General features: G+C 40.1%; 1 protein-coding gene across 1 annotated transcript in view; it reads left to right on the forward strand.

The window, feature by feature from the left end:
• The first annotated feature begins 11,195 nt into the window (after positions 1–11,195).
• Positions 11,196–27,305, forward strand: part of LOC307003809 (uncharacterized protein) — a 47,916-nt gene continuing 31,806 nt past the window's right edge. Inside the window, exons 1-3 of the mRNA XM_079622625.1 lie at positions 11,196–11,244; positions 11,402–11,483; positions 11,815–11,835. Coding sequence (XP_079478751.1) covers positions 11,432–11,483; positions 11,815–11,835 — 73 coding nt within the window. The 5' untranslated portion in view covers positions 11,196–11,244; positions 11,402–11,431. The remainder of the gene's footprint in view (positions 11,245–11,401; positions 11,484–11,814; positions 11,836–27,305) is intronic.

Below are 27,305 nucleotides of genomic sequence, written 5' to 3' on the forward strand. Positions count from 1 at the left end.
TTATTGCTATTTTAGTTTCTAATGCTACTACTTCTGAAGAAGAATCAAACAACTTTTCAAAATCACATCTTTCTTTCTAATGTAGACTGGAATTGATGAACAGAGAAACCCCTCCACCCCCCCTTCCATCTCTACATCTGAAAATATGTTTGTAGTCTTCTAAGTTAAAATTCCCACCTGTGTTATCAGTCAACCATGTTTCAGTAAGCCCTATCACATTAAAGGTATAATTTAGATTTTCAAGGCAAGTGGATAAACCCTCAAAGTTTATAGATAAACTACGAACATTAATATTAAAGAAAAATTATTTCCAGTACTAAGAGAATTTATCAAAGTTTTAAAAGTACTTTCACAGTAATATTCAGAGGATTCAAAATAATTCTGTTGTAGTTGGAGAATATTGTTTTGGTCTAGATCAGAAGAAATCGTCATGCATGTGAACTGGATAAAAAAAAATCATAATGCATGTACAATGAGAGGAATTATTTAAAACTTCACTGGTAGTTGCCATCTGATGTTATTGACGGGGTTTAACTATGAGCCGATCATAGCTAATAACAGCAAAGTTTCCCCTCTCTCTGGCCTCCTTCATAGCTGGAAACAGTTCGCCCTCTTCTTCCTAATACTATCTGAGAAATCTTCATTAACATAGACTCCAGTGTTTTTGAGATGAGCTTTCGCCTTTGTGAGAATAAGGTCTTTGTCCTCGTAGCGTAGAAATTTTTACAACAATTGGTCTTGGTTTTGTTGTTATTTGCTGTTTCAAGTTTCCAATACGATAAGCTCTTTCAATTTCAATAGATTTCGGATCAATTTTAAGCTTATCTTAAAAAAATTCCTTCACCTTCTTATCAGAGTCTGGCCAAGATTCAAATACATTATCCTGGTTAAGCCATCAATTATCAGATTATTTCTGCGACTCTGATTATCAAGGGATTCAATTTTTAAGGCAAGATCATTCACTTCAGAGTTAGTGCACAGTGAGGACAACTGCTGTAGTTGAGATTCAAATGAATCCACCTTCTTCTCCATTGCCCTAAGATGGTCAATTTGAGCTTGGGAGAACTGAAGGCTGGTCTTCACCTCCTGCACGTCTTTAATGATCCCATCAATTCTAGTGCTTACAGAATCCAGCATTGTTTTTGTAAAAGATAAGAAGCTTGATTCTTGTCTATCGAGTATATCAGTGTAAAACCTCCTTTGTTCTTCCAACATGTCTTTCAAAATGTCCATAGTGACATAATCTTCTTCATTATGAAGTGCTTTCTTACTGCTACTTCGTGACATGATTACCTGTTTTTGTTGGATTATTGTGGGTTGTTAGGAGGCCAAAGGCCTGGCCTGATGATCCACTCAGGCAAAGTCACTCAATAGGAGGCAGATCAAGGCTGGTAAAGATCCATCAATTATTTTGAATTATCTTTCAAAAACCATCCAGTCCTTTGAGTTCAGTAATCCTGTATTTGTCGCAATCGTCTTCGTCTGAGAGCGGATAATCGACACGGTGCAACTGTGCGTTGGAAGTAACAGCGCGTGATTGTCAAGGTTTGTACCCCACTCGTGCTCTTCGCTCGTGATTGTCAAGGTTTGTCTGTTGTCCTCTGTGAGTGCTCGGGCCGCGGCGACTATAGTGAGACAATAAAACAAGTAACTACGCACCAATTAAATTCACCATTGCACTTTTACTTTTAGACAGACAAACACAAACCAGGTTAACTGGAAACAAAAGAAAAAAAGAAAACAAAATCATAAAATCTGAGCGAGACAACAGCGCTGACCAGGCCGCTCACGCTACTGCCAAATATTGCAACACGTCATGCCCAACCTATCCAACACAAAGATATCAAGAGTCAGAATATGGTAAAATCCATCCTAGTGGAAGAAAGGCTCAATACATACCAAGGATGACGACTTGGTTTACATGGGTGAAATGCAGCTGGTGCACAGACGCCACTAAACGGCCAACGCCACAGAACGCTGCAATGATACACACTATAAGCGCACGCACAACAACCCTGAACCCACGTGAACGCCACTCACCTGGAAAAACAACCAGCAATCTCAATCTATCCGCTCCTGTATCAAGTGGTCCAACTGATTTGTATGCTATCTCCCAGTCTATACCAGCGCCAACAGAGAATATTTAATAGTCAGATCATAAGAAAGCAGATCAAACGCAAACACTTGCACATACCTTTTTCCCCTGCAGCACGTCGAGCCAGAATGACGACACAGAATAGGGCGGGTGTTACAACCGATCGCGTCACACAACCAGCGCATCCCAATTAAATACACGCTTCCTAAGTTGACATAACCAATGGGTGACATCTACGTCACCCACACACTACATATGAAATACACATTAACCTCTCACACATACAGACAGTATAAATAATGTAGTACTACTCATTAATATTACAAAACAAAATCTGTCCTTTGGTTTCACTTTACTTGCAACAACACATGACAGTCTTTTTGTTTTGTTTTTGTTTTTTTGTGTTTTGACATGTTTGACTCCCGCTGAGCTTCCATTTCTGGAAGAATATGCAAAGACAATGAGCCCATTTGCAAAAAGCACTTGATGTTCTTTAGGAAGAGACCACTATGCAAATAGGAGTGACAGTACCTACAGTAACACTTCTAAAAGGGAAAGCTTCACCACATTCACATTTCCTCCAGGTACTGTGGGTCTTTGGTGGATGCTCTTCTAGCAGGAATTGAACTTAGTTTTGGTCAGATGCTCGTTGATCAAGTTGGACAAGTGACGAATGTGTCCTAAAACTTGGTAAGTTTTGCAGTTTGCTTTATGCTTTACTACTTTAGATAATAGAGGACATTTTTGCATTTTAAAATAATTTTTGATAACATATTGTGCAATTGTTTTAAATGCAGGAGTGGGAAATTCACCCAAAAAAAAAACATTCACCATTTGTTTTTGTTTTTCACTGGTCTTGACTGTATCAAAAGCCATCTGGAACGACAAATGTAAGTGTATAAAGGTGAGGCCTCACATCCCTCAGAAGATGAAGACTTTTTCAGCAATAAAAAAGTTCTGTTCCCAAGATGACACCAGTCAGCTAGAGTCCTACCTTAACTGCGCCGCTGACACAGTGGAGGCACTAAAGTCCTTCTCTGCAGTAGGCCACTTGTCATTAAGGATTAACACTAGGGGTGGGACAAAATATCAATAGGGCGATATATCATTGTCCTTCTCCATGCGATACGAGAATCCATACACTGGCGCCAAATATCGATATTTCAATGAATAATATAAGGTATTATAAATATATTTCCCTGCTCCCAGCAACGCTACGTCATGGCTCCACGAGGTGGTACAATTTTAACCAGAAAAAAAATCACAATTCGATTTTTTCCCCCAAATCGTGCAGTCCTAGTTTCTCCTTGTATCAGCATGTTCACAGTTGTTTTGTTGTTGAGTCCTGCTGACTTAAACATTCACACTGGTAATTTGGTAATATGAAAAAGAAAACACCTTAGAAATGACAGGTATGTTGAACAGGAACTGTTTCAGGAATGGTACAAATGTGTCACTGTTCACGTCTCTGTTTAGATCAGTGTGTTCAATAATGTGCCTTTTTGTCCTGTTATATGTGTCTTTGGATTATGTTGTGTTGTAAATAAATCCTAACAATCAAAAAGACATTATTTTAATCTCTCCACAATCTTTGTTCAAGTTCCCTCACAGTCCCACCTGAAAGAACCATTAGGGGACGGTATTTGTTTTCCCAGGTGGGAAAAACACCAATATTCATGATGATTCACACCCTCCCCACATACAGCTTTCCTACACAAAACATGTCTTACAAATTGTAAATACATTTTTTAATTTATGTGAATGAGTGGGCAGGATGATTTTCACATAGCAAAAATTGTAGGCTACGTGATTCAGTTTTCAAAAGTCTTGAGAACAAATATAATAGTATAGGTTTTATGGCCTTATTTCATTGACTAAAATGTTTTTTTGTTTTTTCACAAACCACGCATAAATTTCATTTTCTCAAAACTACAAACTTGTATGTACATCCTGCTCATATTTTATTGTAGCAGAGTTTGTGCTGAATACAGTGTAATCAGACTTTAGCAATGAAAATGTCACAAGTAACAGAAATAAGCACAAATGTGTCAGAACACCTCCAGGACCCAGAAAACACCTCAGACCCCAGAGGGTAAAGAATCCACTCAACAGCGCTCAAAATGCTAAGGGGAAATGCTGGTATCGACACTATTCCAAGTTTATTTTGAGAAAGCTGGTTTAAACAGATATTCTCAGGTTTAAATAAATATAAATATAATATAAAATTATTGATGAGTTGATGAGCAGGCATAAGTGTCAGTTTATACAAAAAGAAAAGTTTAAAAAATATATGCATTAAATGTTTAATTTACTTTAAAAGTTTTATAGTCTGTAAATAAAAGGTTACATTTTGTGCTGTTTTTTAACAGCTTGGACTCGAATAAAGAGAGAAAACCTGCACTTAACCTTTTCATGGGCATTTTGTTTTCATAGTTAGAGACTGTTCAGCACCGCATGACTGATGTTTACGCCAAAAAGGGCACATGTTACGGTGGCCGAGAGAGCTCAACGCGCTGCAACTAAAGAAAACACATGCAAATAGAAAAAAACACATACAAATAGAAAAAAACACCCGCAAATTAAGAAAACATCTTCATCAGTTTCACAACACGTGTGCTCCAAATACTCACAACACAACCAAATACAGAAACGCGCTGCAACCAAATACAGAAACGGGCTGCAAATAACACAGACCACAACGGAAATGCTTCCAGGGGAACCAAATAAGTGACGAACCCGGCTGGGACGTGCTTACCTGCTTACAGCTCAAAAGTCTTCTTTATTTTATTTTATTTTTTATTTTTATTTTGTTGTTGTTGCAAGATTAAAATGAGATTATATTTTTATGACATACAACTATACAATATACAATATGTTTAATGTCATCAAATACATGAGAAACGAACCATGAGCTGAAAAAAAAAAAAAAGTTAACGAGGGAAAGATATGAATAACACTGTATAATTTTTTCATGTTATGTTTAAATTTTCATAAAGACAATTTTCATTAGAAATGTAAGGTAATGTAGGGTCTAAAGTTTTAAAGTTATGACATTCACACACAGATATATAACGCACACAAGTTTTTTTGTAAAAATAAATAATTTGCAACCGTTATGTTAACACAGCATTACATTTCTGTCGTAAGAACAGCTATTTAATCTGATAGACACACAATTGTCATGGGAACATCCCAGGTGAAAATAATGAGGAAATTGCGTTGTCTATCGCTGCTCCCTTCATCAAGTGCGTTCCAAACAGCTACATAATGGCACACTAGTGCCGTGCTCACTCCAAAGTCCCACTTCTAGGGCTCTACCGTCTGCCCTTCGAAGGGAGTAGGGCATAGGGATGCTCACGAGCAATTAGCGCGCCCCAGCCGGGTTCGTCACTTATTTGGTTCCCCTGGAAACAATTCCGTTGTGGTCTGTGTTATTTGCAGCGCATTTCTGTATTTCGTTGTGTTGTGAACTTTTGCAGCGCGTTTCTGTATTTGGTTGTGTTGAGTATTTGGAGCACACATGTGTTGTGAAACTGATGAAGATGTTTTCTTAATTTTCTGGTGTTTTTTTCTATTTGCATGTGTTTTTTTCTATTTGCATGTGTTTTCTTCAGTTGCAGCGCGTTGAGCTCTCTCGGCCACCGTAACATGTGCATTCCAAGAACTGCTTCTCAGGTGTAAGGTTGGAAATAATCCAAGATTGTTTCCAACCAACAAAGACACTTGCTTTTCTCTCAGACATTTCCAGCACAGCAGTGCTAAGACTGATGTGGGCCTGTAGGCCAAAGCTTTTGGACAATGGGGGAAATTGCGATGGTCTGATTGGTCAGTTTTGAATATCTCACGTTAGTCACATGGCCGGGGGAAATGACAAAACAAGATTGTAACTGTTCTTCGGTCTCTTTTGCTGGGGATGCTGAGCTGGTCTTGAGAGAGGCTCTCTGCCTCTCTCTCTCTCTCTCTCTCTCTCTCTCTCTCTCTCTCTCTCTCTCTCTCTCTCTCTCTCTCTCTCTCTCTCTCTCTCTCTCTCTCTCTCTCTGGTAACATTTTACATTTATGCTGGGTACAAATGGTTTAAATTCTCATTACATCCATGTTGTAACTATTTAAGTGTAAACATAACCAGATAAAAACGAGATAAGATAAAAACGAGATAATTGCATATGAGAACATGTCTTATTTAACCAAAATTCCTTTAAAACGCTGGAAAGACTAGAACACGCGCGTCCTTTACCGGCTATTTGGAAACCGGAAGTTGGGCCGAATAGCCGGCTTTTACACAGGCTAAACAAAGACTTCTGGTGTATGACAGCTTGAAGCGATTCACATTCAGAAATGAACACACACACACAGACTCACTCAATCAATCACTGGCTCACACCCACAATAACCTGAGGCTTTAAAGAAGGCTCTCATAGTCATATAGTCATAAGATATGTTGCCACATGTTGCTAGTGCTGATGGCACTAATGATTTAAGCAGTAATGATTTAAAGACATCATTTTTCTTTTTTTAATATGGAAATGTATACTCCGCTCTTAATTTCTTCGGTATTATGCTGTCATCTGAAAACTGACAGGTTTAGTCAGGTAGTTTCCATATGCTGTAGAACCGGTAAAGCAGGTGAAGTGTGAAGTATGCTTTCACTCTAATTTTTCTTTCTGTTTATTTATTATAAATTAATTATACATTTACAGTATAATTCACCTCAATTTTGTCATTTTTAAAGCATCATAATAATGATGAGTTGTTTACAATGACAAGAGGGTGTGGCCTAGGTTATGGCAAATACGGTTTTTTTTTCAGTTTAGTCTTTTATCTGCTTATGAGATACATGGTGGTTGTTCAGCCTGGATACATTCATTAGCTAACACAATTTGAAATGTAAGTTCTTTTGCATTAATTGTATTACGGTAATATGATGTGAGGTCCAGTTACCAGCGTGACACTAAAACAAGTTGTAGTAATGGCTACTTTTTACTTGAACACGTCAGAGCCCATACTTTACTTTAACTTGGGTGAAAGAGTCTTTTTAAACACGAGTATCTGTACTTCTACTTGAGTGAAAGATGTGTGTACTTTTACCATCTCTGCAGCTGAGTTTATAAAAATGTAGGCCGAAAATTAGTATTTATTTACCGGGGTGAAAAAAACTTGACCAGCGTGGCTTTGAGGTAAGTCATGATGACCCATTTGTAATATTTCAAATAGGCTCTCTTGTGTATTATAACAATTGTCCATCAACCTATACAAAGCCCACAACAATAAGGCAACCAGTAGATAAGGCAATAGTCTTTCACTTTGTTGTGTTTTGTCGTGCTGTCATGCAAGCTATGTATACAAATGTTTTAACCAAATTTGACTATCTAGAAATATGATTTTTGGAGTACTGCTGTGTCATATTTTCGAATCTTCTTAAGATTGCACCCCTGTCTTATTTTTTAAATAAGTGTTTCAATTGTGACAATTCTGGAGAAAATGGGCCTGCTAGGGAAGGTCATTCCCTTGCAGGTCAATAAATAAAGATTAAAAATGAATGAATAGACAAATTAATAGACACATCTTTGCTGAAATTTATTTTGTAGTTATTGTTGTTAACAAAGAGCTTTATTTGCTCTGACTTAGGATTGCAAGTGTCTTGGGACAAGTGAGGGAGTAAGTGGGGAAACCTGGCTGTGGTTTGTTCTCATGGATGAGGTGTTGAGACAGAGGCATTCCAACAAACCCCCTGTCCTCATTGCCTCCATCCCTGAAGACACACCAGAGCCAAGTTCAGCAGTGGATGACCAAGATGAGGAGGAGCAGTGCCAGCACCAGCCAAGAGAAAAGGAGACAGACAGGATGTGCTGATCGAGCTAATAGGGAGGACATGAAGTTTCAGAGAGAGACAGAGGAGAGGAGATCACAGAAGAGAAGGGAGAGAATGGACAGATTGTTTTCTCTTCTTGAGAGATTAGTAGAGAAATACAATTTTGGTTATATAAATTAAACTTTGTAAATGAAACAAAATGGTTCTATACATTATTTACATTTTTAATGCAAGTTATAATTTGTAAATGAAAAAAAAAATCTGTGCATTGTTTGGTTTTAGTATGCAATTTATAATTAGTAAATTAAACTAAAATTGTTCTATACATTACTTGCAGTACTTTTTACAAGATTAGTAATGTTTAAAACAAAATCAAATTTTAAATTTAGAGTACATAACACAGATTGGAAGAAAAGATTTTCTGTAGACTTTTATTGAGCAGAGCAGGAGATCCTGGTGGTGCTGCTGGATCGGGACAGGCTCCACAATAGAGACCCTGGCAAGGCCTCTGCCGGTGTAACGCTTCTCATCCGACAGCACTCAAATCACAGGCGAACACGGAGAACTGCCTTTCATGCGTTGTTTACTGTAACACAACAATGAGAAACACATCCTCTGGCGACAGTGGGCATTTACACATATACACAGAAATGAGAGATTCATCTGTGTTTGATTAGAAAAGATGGCATCAGCATGCAACGCACATGTTGAGCAAATTGCATCTAAACTTCACAAAGTTTATCACACACAATCAACATCAGTTTACATATTGTTACATAACGTCCACAAACTTGAATCTTAATAATATTTGTGAAATTAACAAATATTTAATTACAAAAACACTAATTTCCCCGGAGCACATTTTACCTACCACCTCTTCAGCATCAGATAAACTTCTCTGCTGGGGGTGGGGGTGTGGTCTCACAGGTGAAAAGCCAAATGACCCACTAATTACTTATGTCACCACAAGGGGTCACCAAACAATTATTAAATGAACAAACCAGTAATTTTGGTGAAAGACAGGTGTTTGACTGTATATTTCCACTGTCCACTGCATTGTCTAACAACAGATATTGGTTCAACATTTATAGCAATCAACTATACCGTCCCATTTTACCGTCTCGATGCGTCCTTTGAAGGCCGCGCAGGGATAGAATTGGGACATAGCTATGGCCATGCATTTCCACTACTACTTTAAATATTGCCAGTCTATCACTGCTTTACTGAGCGTTTTTTCATTGCTTTTTCATTGTCTTCTTGTTATGACCATTTTGCTTGCCTTATTGGATTACCGTTTTTGCTCGGTTTGCCTGGTTGGACTGATGACTTGTCTGTTTACCCTGCCTGCCTTATTGACTACGTCTCTGTCTAGTCAGTGTATTGGATTTGTTGGCTGAGTTTAATAAAAATGACAGCATTTGGATTCTATTTTGCCTCAATGTCAAGTCCCTCACAACCGTCTCATTTAGCGTCATCAAACCCGAAATGAAGCTCTAGCGCAAGTTCTGCCGGGAAGACTCAATTGTTACGTAACTTATTACCTTCTCATCTATCCAATCACATCCTAATACTTTTGGTATAAAAGGTTGGTACTTACACACGTCTGAGTTCGCAGATGCTGTCGCTCCATTCACCTCCACCCTCCCCACCACCTCCAAGATGGGACCTTCCCTTCATCTTCCCTAACACCACACCAAGACGGGTCCTTCCCTCCATCCTCCACATAACACCAAGATGTCTTTCTCCTCCATCCACCCCACCACCACCAGATGGCCCCTTCCCTTACTTCACAGGGGGTCGGCTGCGCCCCTGCCTTCGTCTTCAGGCAGGATATGCAGAGTCCGAAACCTAGGATTGCAAGCTACGGACGGGGCCTACGCCAAAGAACTTGATTGCTTGCTGAGCTCTTAATAAATGTTAATAGTCACAGTATTTATTCTCCCGAGTCTTTCTGGTAGAACTATAGTTTAATTCAGTTTGATTTTGTGAACTGGCTCGATCGGTTCCCAACGAATCGGCTCAAAAAATAGCCTCGATATACATAAATAAAAATTAAAAATACAGTAAATAGTAAATTAGTAAATAAACCTTGACAGCATTGTATTTTACATATAGACTTTTCAAATATTGCGTTAAAAACTATCAATGCAGTATTACTGTAGTTACTTTCTGTGTCATGATTTTTAGAAAAATATTGTTCTAGAACTAAAAATATATCTAAAACAACAAGTCCTAAAAGTCAAATCAAACCAAACAAGGTCTTAATTTCTGAAATTACGTATCTGAAATGAAGTCTGACTACACTCTTTGTACAGTGTTGTAAACTGATTCAGAATGCTGACATAAATATATTTGTACATTACTCACATAACTTAAAAAGGTCACCTAATTCCCATAACATTCTTTGAACTCACAAAACCAGCTTCCATTTTCTAGAAACTATTCGAGCCTTAGGTTTTACATACATGATTCTGTAAATGTCCCTTAAGAGAAGATAAATAAATCCTATAAATATGCAATATTAAATGTCGAGGGGTGTAACAAATTACTGAAACTATACTTAAGTAAAAGCATCCGTATTGTGAAAAAGTGTGAAAAAATGTGTGAAAGTAAAATGTAACATTTAATTGTACTTAAGTATTCAAAAGTGGAAAAAAAAATGCTTTAATAGAATCAAATAGAATTTCCTGAAGTATGATGCACCTGTTTACCTGCAATTTCCTCAATGTCCTAACTACCTAGATCTGAAACCAATATCCTGAAATGTGAATTTGTTAAATTCTGAAACATTCGTTCTTTTTTTTAAATGCTGTGACGCTTGAACATAACTGATTAATGCTTGATCACCAATCGTGTTTTAATCAAGTCCTTCTTTAAAAGTTATTAAAACTTGTTGTTTTGGGTTAAATCAATTGTGGTGACTCAAGAGACATATCATTATAGGGTGAATAGAGTTACAATAATGTAAGTATTTAGTTTCAGCAGGAATTTAGAGTTTTTGCACACAAAACAAGTATTTAAAAGTTTTTGGTTTATGTGTTAAGTTATGAATTATGTATCGACCAGACTGAAAAAAGACCAGTACTGTGGCAAAGATAAAGGATGCAGAAGGGCAAGTAGGACAGGTTTCTGTCATCTCTTAAATGCCAAAGTTGTTGATATACTAGCAACACAGTTCCTTCTATTGAAATCATTAAAAGTTATATAAACCCTCTTCCCCCCTCCCCCATACAGTACAGTATAGTACAGTATAAATACTGACACTAACTGTGGATATCATTTGTTCCAAAAACTACAGGAGGGAATTCAGAAACATCATTTTTTGTTGTTGGACATTTTGGTAAGATTAATTTTCTCATAACAAATCAGAGCTCAGACCTTCTGCTTAATCAATATTAATGGTGTCTTTCAAGTTATCTCAAAAGATATTGCTATTGGTGTCACAGTTGTTAGCAGTGTTTAAGATTCTTTATTAATCTTTTTTTTCTACTTTAAAGAACACTTGTGACAACACTACAACAAAAAGGATGGGGAAACCCGTCCCATTATATGTTGTAACACTGCTGTTACTTCTTGCCAGTAAGTCAGAAATATTATTTTTATAAATGTTATAAATAAATGTACATTTATTTAAAAATAAAAATGTTAATATTAAATTCTCTCTGGTGAATAATAATATCAATAAAAAATCAATGATGATTGTTAATTATAACAATTGTTTGTTAATATAATTGTTGAAAAATATGTATAGGCTAACATTATAAATAAAATAAAATATCCTCTTTATAATGTAATTTAGAAAGTTACATTTGTTGTTAAGAAGTTTGATTTTAAAATTGAATTGTTAAAAAACATCATTATGCACTTTTAATAAGAATGTTCTGAAACAAAATTGTCTGTTTTCTTGCAGGTGAAATGACTAAGGCACAAGGTAAAGACAATATAATAATTAGTGGTACTTGTAAAGCAAATGATCCCTTCCTCTTCTTTTTCCTCCATAAAAATTTTGGCATCAAACCAGTCCAACACTGTTTTTTTTGTTTTGTTTTTTTACACCCATGAATAATATCTCAAATTGTTTGGCTTATTGAAGATAATTATTCTATGACTTTTATAAGCACTTTTTTTTTTTTTTTTTGCTGTTTCAGTTGTGTTTGATTAGGGTTGGAGCTAAACTCTGCATGGCAGTGGGTCCCCATGAGCAGGGTTGAAGAACTCTGCACTATACACTATTCTCTTAAACACTATGTACTCCTCCATGGAGTGTATGAATGTTATAAGGTTATTTTGTCATTCAACATCGGAGTCCTGTAGCCCTTCCCCCTCAACTACGTAATTAAAGCTGCAACAGTTGAGTTCATGAGGTGTCCAATATTCCACACTTCGTTTTTTCGGTTAATTAAGAGCATCATCCTAGCATTTAAAGTGTAGTTTTTCTATTTGGAATTTTTACTGTGAACTCTCTACTCAAACTATTTATACTACAAAACATCATAGAATAGTGCATAAGTATGAGAATCGGGATGCATCTATAGGGCCACAACTTTGGCCACTCCACTCATAATTGCAGTTTAATCTATTTTTTTTATTGACCATTTATATTATATTATATTGACCCACTTTATATTAGGTGTCTTTAACTATGTACTAATAATTAAATGAATGATTTGATACAATGCACTTATTGTGTACATACATGTTTTTACATTGTACTTACATTTAAAAAATCCTGCATGTAATTAGAGCTGTAATTGATTTTGGAAATGACAGCTATAATTACACTGTTGAGGCTTCCCTTACACCTTAAGCCAACCTTTTGAACCTAACCGTACCACTAAACCTGTCCCTAACTGTAACAAGGTTCGCACCGTTCTCTCACGTCCCTTGACCTCGCCCTGCTCGCCACGCTAACATTACCCTTATCACATGTTAAGGGCACCCTTAGCTCTGTTTTGAGTTGCACTTTTTTTTACAGTACGTGCACTTACGTGTACTTACAGTGTACTTGCCTAAGAAAGTACTGGGTAATAAAAGGTGACTACATGGGTTAAGGTTAGATTTAGGGGTAGGTTCAGGGTTAGTACCTAGTTATTACTTACTATAACAAAAACATACTATGTGCTTGGGGAACAGGGCTGTAAAATAAAGTGCTACCCATTAGTTTACAGTCCTGTTCCCCATGTACATACCATGTACTTGTTATAGTAATTACAATAAATGGGTAATAACAAGATATTAACCCTAAAGTGCTTCCCTGTTTTGCAATAGATTTAAAAGGCGCTTACTTCCATCCTTCCTCAACAAAGGAAGTTCCTGTGGTTTTCTTTTGGGGGCAAAGAATACCATTATCGGGTGCTTCCATCCGGTCTAGCTCTATCACCCCGCATGTTCACAAAGTGTGTAGATGCAGCTCTGGCCTGCCAGGCTGCAGGGCTACGCATTCTAAACTACATCGATGACTGGCTGATTCTGGCAGAATCAGAGCAGTTAGCGGTTCGGCATCGAGATGTCGTCCTCGCTCAAATGAAGAAATTGGGGTTGAGACTCAATGCCAAGAAGAGTGTGCTTTCTCCATTACAGAGAACCACTTTCCTTGGTGTGGTATGGGATTCAGTCACGATGCGAGCCACACTACTGCCCGTTCGTGTAGCTGCTGTCCTCACAACCACAAAAGAGTTGAAGCTAGGCCAGTCACGCACTGTGAAACAGTTCGAGAAACTGTTGGGCCTCATGACAGCAGCGTCCAATGTGAAACCCTTTGGCCTACTGTACATGAGACCCTTGCAGTGGTGGCTCAGAACCAGAGGGTGCTCCCCGAGGGGAAACCCACTTCGTACGATCAAGATCATGCGGCGGTGTCTCCGTGCCTTGGTTATATGGAGGAAATACTGGTTCTTTTTCCAGGTTCCGGTGTTGGGAGCTCTTTGCCATCGAGTTGCTATCTCGACAGGTGCTTCCCTCACCGGCTGGGGAGCGGTAATGGGAGGCCGCTCATCCCAGGGCCTGTGGAGGAGTCATCATCTTTTTTGGCACATAAATTGCCTGGAGATGATGGTCAGGTCCATGGAGGGGAACAGGAGCAAGGGGGAATGGCTTAAGCGGCGGCCAGGGCGAAACAGACAGTCCATCGGGCGGCCAGGGCGAAGCAGACAGTCCATCGAGTGGCCAGGGCGGAGACGACCCCTCGGGCGGCCACGGCGGTGAAGACCCCTCGGGCGGCCACGGCGGTGAAGATCCCTCGGGCGGCCACGGCGGAGACGACCAGGGTGAAGACGACCACTCGGGCGGCCATGGCGGTGAAGACCAAGGCGGGACAGGGACAGACCCTGGCTCAGGAACAGTCACAGACACCAGCGGCTCAGGAACTTAAACAGACACCAGCGGCTCAGGAACTGCAACAGACACCGCCGGCTCAGGAACTGCAACAGACACCGCCGGCTCAGGAACTGCTACAGTCACCACCGGCTCAGGAACTGCAACAGACACCACCGGCTCAGGAACTGCAACAGACACCACTGGCTCAGGAACTGCAACAGACACCACTGGCTCAGGAACAGCAACAGACACCGGCTCAGGAACAGCAACAGACACCGGCTCAGGAACAGCAACAGACACCGGCTCAGGAACAGCAACAGACAAGGCGGCCATCTTCTCCAAAGACCCTGGATCGGCAGACGCGCTGCGAACCGTCTCTGGATCGGCAGACCCGCAGGGGCACTGGGGTGGCGCCGGGAGGGCGAGACGCTGGGGTGGCGCCGGGAGGGCGAGACGCTGGGGCGGGGCCGGCAGGGCGAGCAGCTCGGGCGGGGCCGGGAGGGCGAGCAGCTCGGGCGGGGCCGGGAGGGCGAGCAGCTCGGGCGGGGCCGGGAGGGCGAGCAGCTCGGGCGGGGCCGGGAGGGCGAGCAGCTCGGGCGGGGCCGGGAGGGCGAGCAGCTTGGGCACAACCTCCGGGACGACAGCGGACTGCACGGGCACGGCCTCCGGGACGACAGCGGGCTGGTCGGAGGGGACGGCCTCCGGGACGACAGCGGGCTGGTCGGAGGGGACAGCCTCTGGGACGACAGCGGGCTGGTCGGAGGGGACGGCCTCCGGGACGACAGCGGACTGCTCGGAGGGGACGGTCTCCAGTTCTTGCCGAACGGTGAACGCCTGCTTTCTCCTCCTCCTCCGTTTATGATGGCAAGACGGTAGGATCGAGCTTACCGCCTCTGGGGGCTCTACGATCTCAGGAAAAGGCATGGCGGCCATCTTGTCTGGGACCACAGGCGTAGCTGGTGTATCCCACTGGCTACGATGCTGTAGATATAGGGTGAACCCCCAAAAGTCCAATATCTCCAGCCCCTTCATCTCCCACCGAGGCAAAGGCTCATCAAGGCAGTCATTAAAAAAATCTTTCAGTGCCGCCTCATTATAGCCCATGCCCCTAGAGAGAGTCCAAAAGGTCTGAGACAGACAACCCACCGACTGACCCTGCTGACGTAGGGACATTAAATTCTTGAGTCCTCCCCTCCTCTCCTTTTCAGTGGTGGGGGGAAGGATACGAAAACCCGTACTGCTGGATCTATACATGGTGGAATCCTTCTGTCACGACCAGTGTTGGGGGTAACGCGTTACAAGTAACGTGCGTTACGTAATAATATTACTTTCTGGAGTAACGAGTAAAGTAATGCATTACTTTAAAAATTTACACATTAATATTTCAGTTACTTTTTTAAAAAAGTAATGCGAGTTACTTTTCAGTTTAATTGATTTGCATAAAAAAAAAAAGTACTGAATTAAAATGAACGTAGTCACTGTAGGCTACGTGCGCGGGAACAGACGTTAGTCAGAAACGGAGATGGCGGGCCAGGGCGTTACATTGACGCGATGGAAGTATTCTCATTATTTCGAAATAGTAGAAGAAAAGGAGAAGGGAATAATTGTTAAGTGTAGATTATGTGTTGGTGAAAAGCTTTTGTCAACTGCAAAAAACACCACTTCAAATTTAAAAAAACATCTGCATGCAAAGCACAGCACTACGGAGTTGGAAGAGAGAGAGCCGAATGATACCTGCACCCCGCCTCAAGCTAAACAACAGAAGCTTGATTTCAGTTCACGATCACCAGCACCAGGTAAAACAATTAGTTCCACTGAACTCAACAGATTGGTTGCTGCGTTTATTGTTGAGGAAATGCAGCCGCTGTCCATTGTGGAGGCGCCCACATTTCGCAATATCATCAGCAAAATCTCCGTGACAGGCAAAAGGCCGGGAGCCGTGCTGCCCGATCGCAAAACTTTTACGAGCTTTTTGGACAAGGCATATATGGAAATGGAGACAGAACTGAAGAAAACTTTTGCCGACCTGGAATATGTTTCCACCACTGCAGATCTATGGACTGCTCAGAATAAAAGTTTTCTGGGAATTACTGTACACTGGATCGATCCTGCTACTCTGCAGCGCAAAAAAGCTGCAATCGCCTGCAGACGATTTCGTGGGAGACACACGTACGATGCCATCGCAGCGGAGTTAGAGCAAATTCACAGCTCATATGCTCTCTGTGGTAAGATAACTGCCACTGTCACGGACAATGGCTCTAACTTTGTAAAAGCATTCAGAATGTTTCAAGCTGATGATGAAAATGAAACGGAGAATGATGAAGACGAGGTCATATTTACGGACTTGCAAGAAGCTTTACGAGATGACATTGAGACCAGCGAAAGGTATGTTCTCCCTCCACATCACCGATGTGCGTCGCACACCCTTAACCTTATATGCACAAACGACATAGTTAAATTTTTGACGGCGAAGGCAGATTGCAAAGCAGTGTACAGAAGTGCAACTGGAAAATGTTCAGCCTTGTGGTCAAAAGTTAGTCGATCAACTGTGGCATCAGAGAGCTTGGAGGAATTCAGCAAACGAAAGTTGCTGGTCCCTTCAACTACAAGGTGGAACTCGTTTCATGATGCGCTTAGCAGAGTCACAGACATGCCCTTAGTGGACCTCAATCAACTTTGCACTCGCCTGGACATCAGATGCATTACGGAGAGAGAGTATCAGTTCCTTAAAGAATACTGCAAGGTTCTGAAGCCTGTCTGTATGGCACTGGATATACTTCAAGGTGAAGATGATTGTTTCTATGGTACCCTTCAACCTACCCTCGAAATCCTGATGGCCAAAATCTTGACACTGAAAGAGGGCCTCTCTCACATGATGGCTGACCTCCCAGACCTCATAGTTCAGGTAATTCTGTTCAAAATGGTCTTATTATAATTTTTTTAATTTTATTATTGTAGTTTTATTTTATGTCAAGTCAAGTCACTTTTATTTCTATAGCACTTTATACAATATAGATTGTTTCAAAGCAGGTTTACATGGATAACAGGAAAATAATGATTACATAATGAAAACAGAATTCAATTTAGCAGTAAAGCAGCTCTAAAAAGAAAATAGTAAACAGTCATTAGTAGTCAGTTCAAATCAGTTCAGTGTTTATTTCGTTTGCTTCAGTAATAGTTCAGTGTTTATTTCGTTTGCTTCAGTAATAGTTCAGTGTTTATTTCGTTTGCTTCAGTAATAGTTCAGTGTTTATTTCGTTTGCTTCAGTAATAGTTCAGTGTTTATTTCGTTTGCTTCAGTAATAGTTCAGTGTTTATTTCGTTTGCTTCAGTAATAGTTCAGTGTTTATTTCGTTTGCTTCAGTAATAGTGTAGTTCATCAACTTTGAAATGAGTTCACTATAGCTATAAAGCAGTTCTGGGGGGGGAAAAAACAGTTCAGTTCTCATTCAATAGTGTCAGTGCATTCAAGTCAATATGTTTACGTATCTGTTGTTAAGTTTAATTTAATTAAGTACGTTTAACTTACTTTTTTCCTGACATAAATTTTATTATTCTGGTATGAATTCATGTCTATTAGTTTATAAACTGTGTAACTTATCTAAAATTCTCTTGCAGGCTATTAAGACACGGTTTAGCTCCATCCTTGACAGCGATGAAGCTTTGATTGCTGCAGTAACCCTGCCAAAATTCAAGCTGCGGTGGCTGAGGGATGAAACAAGAAAAGACAACATCAAGATGATTCTGGCAGCACAGTGTCGTGCTCTCACCATTGAGATACCACAGAAAGAGCCACTGCAGTCTCCTGAAAGCAGAGACCATGAAGATGACTTCTTTGCATTTCCTGAAGAGGAGAATCAACATGACGAACAAGCAATTACTGTGGACATGGAGATATGTGAATACCTGAAATCAGCTAATATGGGAAATTTGCATGATTTCCCCAGGATTTTGAAGATCTTCTTAAAAGCCAACACAGCAACACCTTCCAGTGCACCAGTTGAGAGGCTGTTTAGTATTGGAAGTCTCATCCTCACCCCAAAAAGAAACCGTCTCACAGACCAGCGTTTTGAGAAACTACTCCTGCTGCGCTACAATCGTTACTTTGAAAATAAAACCAAGATGAAAGAGTGAACTCTTAGTATTAGTATTAGTCTTACTAATACTACTCTTAGTATTAAGTATTAAGAACTCTTAGTATTAAGATGACATTACATTAAGACAATACTTTTTTGCATTGCATTGCAGAAGTGATCTGTACTTTTTTTTTTGCATAAAACAAATTTAGTTTTGAGGACACTAATTTGAAAACTCAAGAGTTTTGGTCTACTTATACATTGGCCATGTGAAATCTTTCACAGCTGACAGATTTATGTTTAATTGGTGATGTTGTTTGTTCTCAATCATCATATTTTTCTCTAATAAGTCATTAAAACATTTTAAATGTTTAAGATATGTCTTTTGCCCAACTTATTTCATAATGGCAATTTGCTAGCCTATATTACACTCATTATTACAATGGATAGTGAATTTACTTTATGCAGTCCATAGTCTACCCACACTAAAAGTACAAAAGTAACAAACACATTACTTTCTATACAATAATCTGTAACGTTTATTGATCTTTTATATATAGCATGCATAGCTCTGGGATCAGGAAGTTCTCAGAATATAATATTATTCTATATTATTATTCAATATAAATGTGTTTTTAAAAGAAAATTAAGGTGTAGGATATATAGGCTGTTGTTGAATATATTACTGCTTTAAAGTACAATAACTTCTCAGTAAAAAAAAAACACCTGTAAGACCTGAGAGAGATCAAGCCTCAGCCAGGTAAGAAAAAGTAACTGAAAAGTAACGCAAAAGTAACGTAACGCATTACTTTCCATAAAAAGTAACTAAGTAACGCAATTAGTTACTTTTTTGGGGAGTAACTAAATATTGTAATGCATTACTTTTTAAAGTAACTTTCCCCAACACTGGTCACGACACACACACAAATGGGTGATAGTCCAAGCGCAGTTTATTAATGGGTAATCCGTACTCACAATACCAGGAACAGGCAAAGGTCAAGGTCCATGAAAGCAGTCCAAAAACACGAAATAAACACTTAAACAAACCGAGAACAGACTCTGGGAAGCGGGTGACAAATACAAGGATTCCACACCAAGTAATCAAACAGACAGGGTATAAATAGACAGACACTAACAAGGTGAGTGGGAACAGCTGAGTGTGATGATGACTAATGAGTCCAGTGATGGGGATTGTAGTCCAACAGTGACTGACACCTGTGGGGGAAGAGGACCTCTAGTGGACATACACAAACCCGACACTGTGACAGCCAGAGCCGGCCCGAGCCTTTTGGGGGCCCTAAGCAGAATTTGATTTTGGGGGCCCCTCCTACCACGCGGAGTCACCTGTGCTTGACGATTACTGACACAAATGTCACGCTATAATGCTACATTATAAATACAGTGAGGTTATGTGTTAATACAAAATAAATACTTAATAAAAAATAGATACTTAAATAAAAAGTTGTAACTTTTACTTTACTCTTTTACTAACTCATTGAAACTTCTGAAAACAAACTCTCACAAAACATAAATAAATTATTTGCAAATGTACAATAAATGTGCAATCTTCAACTACAAAATAAAACCAAAATAGACAAACATGGATATAATCAGAATGTTACAAAAAAAATAGATAGCTACTTAAATAATGAAAGTGCATACATTTTTCACTTTTGTTTTTAAAATGTTTAACTTTTACTTTACTCTTTTACTAACTCTCTCAATTATTTACATCATTTAAAATAATGACAAAACTGAGAAATCAGAAACATAATAACAGCAACAACAATGACAATATTATTGACGGTGTAACTGTCCTCAAAATATTTTTTTTTATATATAGATTATTATTGTAACAGACTTTGTTGGATTGTACATGCATCATGACAGAATCCAACAAAGTCTGTTACAATAATAATGATGTACTGGCGCTAGTTGTATATGTGTGCATGCAATGTATTTTTCCCCTCGGGGCTTGCCGTAGATGCGCACTTGGTACTGGAGTGTCGCGGGGTTTTGGAGTTAGTGATCTGATGTGTGGAATATAATAAAGTGGAGAAGACTTCAAACTGCTATCGTTTATTCTTTTCTTATTTCTGTTAGTGTTAGGTGAACCCTATACGAACGCTCGGTCACATTATTAAGATTATTAAAACCATATTAATAAAGTTGAAGTCTATTTTCATCACAGAAGTTTCCCCACCCACGAATTGTCTATGCACGCGAGGTGTCTAAATTATGCGCTTGACTCAAACGCTGGCAGACACAGCAGCAGTTGTAGGCAGGTATATTGATCATAAAATTAGAATTCGCTTGTCATGAATTATTCATTCATTCATTTATGTTACTTGTTTAAGTTATCTAATATGTGTAAAAAAATAAATTAAAAATAAAAACTCGATTGGGGGCCCCCTGGTGGCCAGGGGGCCCCATGCAGCCGCTTAGTTCGCTTATGCCTCGGGCCGGCCCTGGGTGGAGCACATTTGGGGGGTTTATGACCAGACACAAGTGGATCTCTTCGTGTCTCAGGATACGACGCATGGTCCACTTTGGTTTTCCCTCACACACCCAGCTCCCTTGGGGCTGGACGTTGTGGTATGGACATGGCCGAGGCTACGTCTGTACATCTTTCCCCGATTACTCTGCTCCCAGGAGTTCTGGACCCGGACCCGGTGTCTCTCCTCGACGGCTCTCCCTTGGAGATTCCAGTCAGGAGGGACCTTCGGTCTCAAGTGGATTGGGCGATCTTCACCCAGCCCAGAGATTTGGATCCCGTGGGTTTGGCCTCTGAGGGGGCCCAACTCATTGTCTTTGGTCTCTCCCGATTAGTACAGTGCTGGAGTTTCTGCTGGTTCGTTTTTCCGCAGGGTTATCCCCTTCCACACTGAAGGTGTATGTGGCGGCCTTAGTGCCTACCATGTCCCTTTTGGTGGTATTTCCCTAAGGGGGGGGAAACCTTTGGTTGTTTCCTCCGTGGTGCTTTTAGACCAGGACAGGAGTATGGCGGCTTGGAAGCCTTATTATATATGTAGATATCCCTGTAGGATGTGGTATGCGGCAGGCTGGTCCTCTCCGCTCACATTCGTAAGGTTTTGCAACTTCGACCTGGGCGCTTCCCCAGGTTCTCAAATGCTCTTGTCTTAGTTGCACAGTATTCACACAGACAGGTTCTGTTTCGTATGGCGTATTTGGTATTCTCGTTCCCAGAGTGTCATCGACGCATCGCAAGTTCCCTCGAAAGGGAACATCTCAGGTTACGACTGTAACTCTAGTTCCCTGAGAAGGGAACGAGACGATGCGTCACTTTGCCATACTTCCTACATCCCTGTGATCGACTTGCTTCGGCCCTTTTTGAAGCTAGCGCGGTTCTCAACCGGATGTCCTTTATCCTTTCCTGGTCGTCACGTCACCCACCCGTGACGCCCACTCTCGCCATTGGACTAGTTGACATAGGTGCTTCAGACGCAATCATGCAGAAGCGTTTCCAGAGCGTCATCGACGCATCGTCTCGTTCCCTTCTCAGGGAACTAGGGTTACAGTCGTAACCTGAGACGTACTCTAGGTTATTACGTGTGGAAGTTTTTTGTCCAATAATTAGAATCTCTGTTTTTTCAGAATTTAGTAGTAGGAAATTACTAGTCATCCAATTTTTTATATCAGCTATGCATTCCGTTAATTTTGTGAATTGGTAGGTTTCGTTAGGTTTTGAAGAAATATAGAGCTGAGTATCGTCGGCATAACAGTGAAAGCTAATTCCATGTTTTCTGATGATATCTCCTAATGGTAGCATGTACAGAGTGAACAGCAGCGGTCCTAATACTGAGCCTTGTTTTGGCTTTATAGTTATTATTTTATGTTATTTTCCAGCTAAAGTTAGTTTTGATTGATTCACTTCCGTCGAAAGGATAATTTGTTATTAAATTAGGGGCCGCTAAGACGTCACCATTCTCTCTCTACACAGACTTTAAACGCGAACCTGTGATAAACACTGATGGCGCTCACGTGCGCATCAAGAATTAATTCTATAGTTATGTGCGTTTGAATATATGTGCGCATGTTTGTAATTCTCTACAAATCAAGCCTTAAACTACTTGTCCTGCCTATAAATTTGATACATAATTTTATTTTATTTTATCACTACGGGGGAGATACGCAAATTTTCCACAATGCTTTATCTGTAGAGTGGTAAAGGGATCCTCCATAGGGAGAGGCTAGTTGGCACTTCAGCACTGCGTTGTCATCGTGTCCAGGTGACGGTCCTTCATCAGATCTGGATACGGCCTGGATCCGGCAGGCTGCGGGAAAACCTCAGGATAAACAATGACACTAAAATTAGCGTAGATGCCATTCTTCTTATGATGTAACGAGTACATCAAGATTTAAGAGAAGTGCTCCCAGTTCCGGCTGACCTAATCTATGCAGCCTAACATTGAGTTATAGAAGTCCATAATGCATTATGTGAATGCTAGGTCAAAGAGATGTGTCTTTAATCTAGCTTTGAACTGACAGAGTGTGTCTGCTTCCTGGACAATGGTAGGAAGACTGTTCCAAAGTTTTGGTGCTAAATAGGAAAAGGATCTACCGCCAGCAGTCGATTTTGATATTCTAGCTATTATTAACTGGCCGTAATTTTGAGATCGCAATAGACGTGAAGGACTATAATGCGTTAAGAGCTCTCTCAAGTACAGCAGAGCTAAACCATTTAGTGCTTTGTAAGTAATCAGCAATATTTTAAAATGTATACGATATTTAATAGGCAGCCAATGCAGTGTTGACAGAATGGGGCTAATATGGTCATACTTCCTGGTTCTGGTAAGAACTCGAGCTGCTGCGTTTTGAACTAGCTGTAGTTTGTTTGTTAAGCGTGCAGGGCAACCACCCAGTAGAGCAGGGGTGGGCAATTAATTTGCCCAAGGGGCCACATGAGAAACTGGGGCGGTTATAGAGGGCCGGACTCAGTTCTGCCCAATATATTACATCTCTCTCAAAAAAGAAAAACAGTAAATGAAATTAATTAAATTAACACAACACACAATTATATAACTATTTAATTAACATTCACAAAAACTTTCTTTTTTTAGCTGACATATTTAAGGGCTAACGGTAAACTCGCATTTCTTGAACGCTGTCCTGCATGAGCGCGAATACAGTTGAGTGAAGGTGCATGTCACACACACTGTGACTGACGTAAATAAAATAAACAAAATCAGTTGCCTTGACAGCAGTCCATAACTTTTGGCACTCTAGCGGTTATTAAACAGAACTGCATGCGTATTGCGGAAGATCATTGCAGCCGGAACTACTTCTCTCATGTCTATGACGAGTCACTCAGGGACAGTGTTACTCTGCAGCGGTGCCGACTCGACCGGCCTAAAATAGTCCGAATATAAACACTGATTATAGGTGTACCATAGTGATTCAGGATAAGACACAAACACGGTTTGGAACATTGATTCATGATGTATACACTCAATATCTAATTTTTTATATATTGAGAAAAAAAAAAAATTACGGACTCCAGCTTTTATTTACCAATTACATTACGTGGGCCGGTCAAGGATAGCCAGAGGGCCTGATGTGGCCCGGGGGCCGTACAATGCCCAGGTCTGCAGTAGAGCATTACAATAATCTAGCCTTGAGGTCATGAACGCATGAACTAATTGTTCCGCATTTGTCAATGAGAGCATATGGCGTAATTTAGATATATTTTTAAGATGGAAAAATGCGGTTTTACAGATACTAGACACGTGACTTTCAAATGAAAGATTGGTATCAAAGAGCACACCCAGGTTCCTAACCGACGACGAAGACTTAACAGAGCAGCCATCAGGTGTTAGACGGTACTCTAGGTTATTACGTGTGGAAGTTTTTTGTCCAATAATTAGAATCTCTGTTTTTTCTGAATTTAGTAGTAGGAAATTCCTAGTCATCCAATTTTTTTATATCACCTATGCATTCCGTTAATTTTGTGAATTGGTAGGTTTCGTTAGGTTTTGAAGAAATATACAGCTGAGTATCGTCGGCATAACAGTGAAAGCTAATTCCATGTTTCCTAATGATATCTCCTAATGGTAGCATGTACGAACACCACTAACCACTCGGTGAGTTTAACAATTTTGTAAACGAACATTATTGGCTGTTTTAATGACATTTTCGGACATGACCATTGACTCCAATGTTAAATGGGTCCATGGCCAATTCTATTATAGTCAAAAACTCGAGAGAGGAACCATTGTCAAAAAAATTTTGTCCACCAAAATTTCTTGTTCATCCAAAACAAACTACAATATAGACTCAAGGTGTTAAATACCGGAATTATCCTTTAAGGGCCTGAGTGTGCTCGTTGTGCCACGGCGTTGGACTATGTTCTTTAATCTTCTTTAAGCGCAACGGAGCAACTGTGTCTAAAGTGCTGGAAAAGACAGAGTTAAAAGTTTCTGTTGCAATATCAAGTTCTTCTAAGCTATCCGGGATGCTGAGATGATGAAACTGATTAGGAAGATTATTGATAAAGCAATCTTTAGTGGCAGAAGTGATAGGTCTAATATATTTATAACACGGAGTCGGCTTTGCAGCCTTGGCTAAATGTAATTTACATGAGACTAGATAATGATCTGAGATGTCATCGCTCTGCTGCAGTATTTCAACGGCATCAACATCTATTCCATGTGATAGTATTAGATCTAGAGTATTATTACAGCAATGAGTAGGTCCTGACACGTGTTGTCTAACTCCAATTGAGTTTACAATGTCTTTAAATGCCAATCCCAATGCATCTTTTTCATTATCTATGTGTATATTAAAATCACCAACAATAGGCCCTATGCACAGCTGCACTACTTCCTGAACTTGTGCAGGCTCCTTTGTTTCCTGTCTGCCAGGATTGGCCAAACTGATTAATCCAGGTGTGTCTGATTATTGTTGTTGTCTGGCAGACAGGAAACAAATGAGCCTGCACAAGTTCAGGAAGTAGTGCAGCGGTGCATAGGGCCTATTAGTACTTCATCTGCAGCCAATACTAATTCTGATAGAAAGTCCGCAAATTCTTTGATAAACTCTGTATGGTGCCCTGGTGGCCTGTATACAGTAGCCAGCACAAATCTCAAATGTGATTTATCGTTTACACTATATATTTTTACATTGAGCACCAACACTTCAAAAGAATTATATTTAAAGCTAGATTTCTTAGTGGTTTTGAAAATATTACTATAAATTACAGCAACACCTCCTCCTTTGCGTTTCAGACGAGGTTCATGTTTATAACCGTAATCTTGTGGGGTTGACTCATTTAAAGCAATGTAATCGTTTGGTTTTAGCCAGGTTTCTGTCAAACACAGCACATCTAGGTTATAATCTGTAAACATATCATTAACTATTAGCGCTTTTGAAGTAAGAGATCGAATATTCAGCAACCCAAGCTTTATCATTTGCTCATTTGTATTATATCTGTTTTTTATTTGTTGAACATCAATTACATTTTTAACCTTAGATGGGTTTGAAAGTTTTTTGGATTTCCAAGTTCGGGGAACAGACACAGTCTCTATATGATGATATCTAGGTGAAAGAGTCTCTATGTGATGGGATTTATCTGACCTTGGTGACGTGAGGCCGCTAGCAGACGGTCGGTTAAGCCAGTCTGCCTGCTTCCTGACCTGAGGCCCAGATTGTCATGTTTTATCTCTAAGACTATGAGCCAAATTACTAGAGAGAAGAGCAGCGCCATCCCAGGAGGGATGAATACCATCTCTTTTCAACAGGTCAGGTTTGCCCCAAAAACTTTTCCAATTGTCTATGAATTCTATATTATTTCGTGGACACCACCCAGACAGCCAGCCATTGAGTGAACACAATCTACTAACTATCTCATCACTCCTGCGAACAGGAAGGGGGCCAGAGCAAATTACAGTGCTTGACATCGTACTTGCAAGTTCACACACCTCTTTAATATTAATTTTGGTGATCTCCGACTGGCGTAGTCGAACATCATTAGTGCCGACGTGAATAATAATCTTAGAGAATTTACGTTTAGCATTAGCCAGCACTTTTAAATTTGCTTTGATGTCAGGCGCTCTGGCTCCCGGCAAACATGTGACTATGGTGGCTGGTGTCTCTATTTTCACGTTCCGTGTGATCGAATCACCAATAACCAGGGCACAATCAGAATAATTCTCAGTGGGTGTTTCACTGAGCGGGGCAAATCGATTTGTTATCGATTTGGAACGGAAAAGTGTTTTTTTGATCCGCGACTAGAGCGATCTCTCACTTCAGCCAGAACCGACTCATGTAAAGAGTTTACTAGGCTAGGCGTACCCAAAATACTATCTAAAGCTCTAGCAATCTTCTTACTATTCTCGATTAAAGTTTGGATGCGTGTCTCTAGTTCTGAAATCTTCTCCGTCAGCCTGACTGTCTCCTTGCATTCATCACATATAAATCCTATATTGCCGACAGAGAAGGCTATGGTAAACATGTGACATGAAGTGCAGGTGACAATAACAGGACAAGACATTACTCACCGTGTTTGTTGACTGATTCTTACTCACCTGGGCTTTTATGAACTCAAAGGCGCGGGCGCGCGAGAGAAAATAAATAACTGAGCGTACGGGTGGTGCGTTAAAAGGCTAGCGAGTTGGCGTGTTGTGCTGACAATAACGGAAGCTAGCAATGTCAGGTTAATCTGAGATGTTGGGTAAGCTGTATACTGAATATCTCATAAATGTATAGCATTGACTATGTGCAGCAGAACAAGCAGTGCCCTAGGCTGTCAGTCAGTAACTTGTGTGCGCGTGATGCGCAGTGGTCACACTTTGTGGTTTGTCAGAGCTGTGCGCTTTTATTGACTTGCGGAGTTTAATTCTCACACTTTAATAGTATAACTCCTACCTTAATATAACAACCTGTGTTACTATGAGGAATGATCACCTCAAAATGTAGATCTGTATGCAGGTACATCTGAATTAAATATATCTCTCACTTTTGCTCAAGTGCAACCAAAACCCTCAGTGTGCCA

This window comes from Phoxinus phoxinus (genome assembly GCF_949152265.1).
Source record: "Phoxinus phoxinus genome assembly, chromosome: 9".
NCBI classification, from domain to species: domain Eukaryota; kingdom Metazoa; phylum Chordata; class Actinopteri; order Cypriniformes; family Leuciscidae; genus Phoxinus; species Phoxinus phoxinus.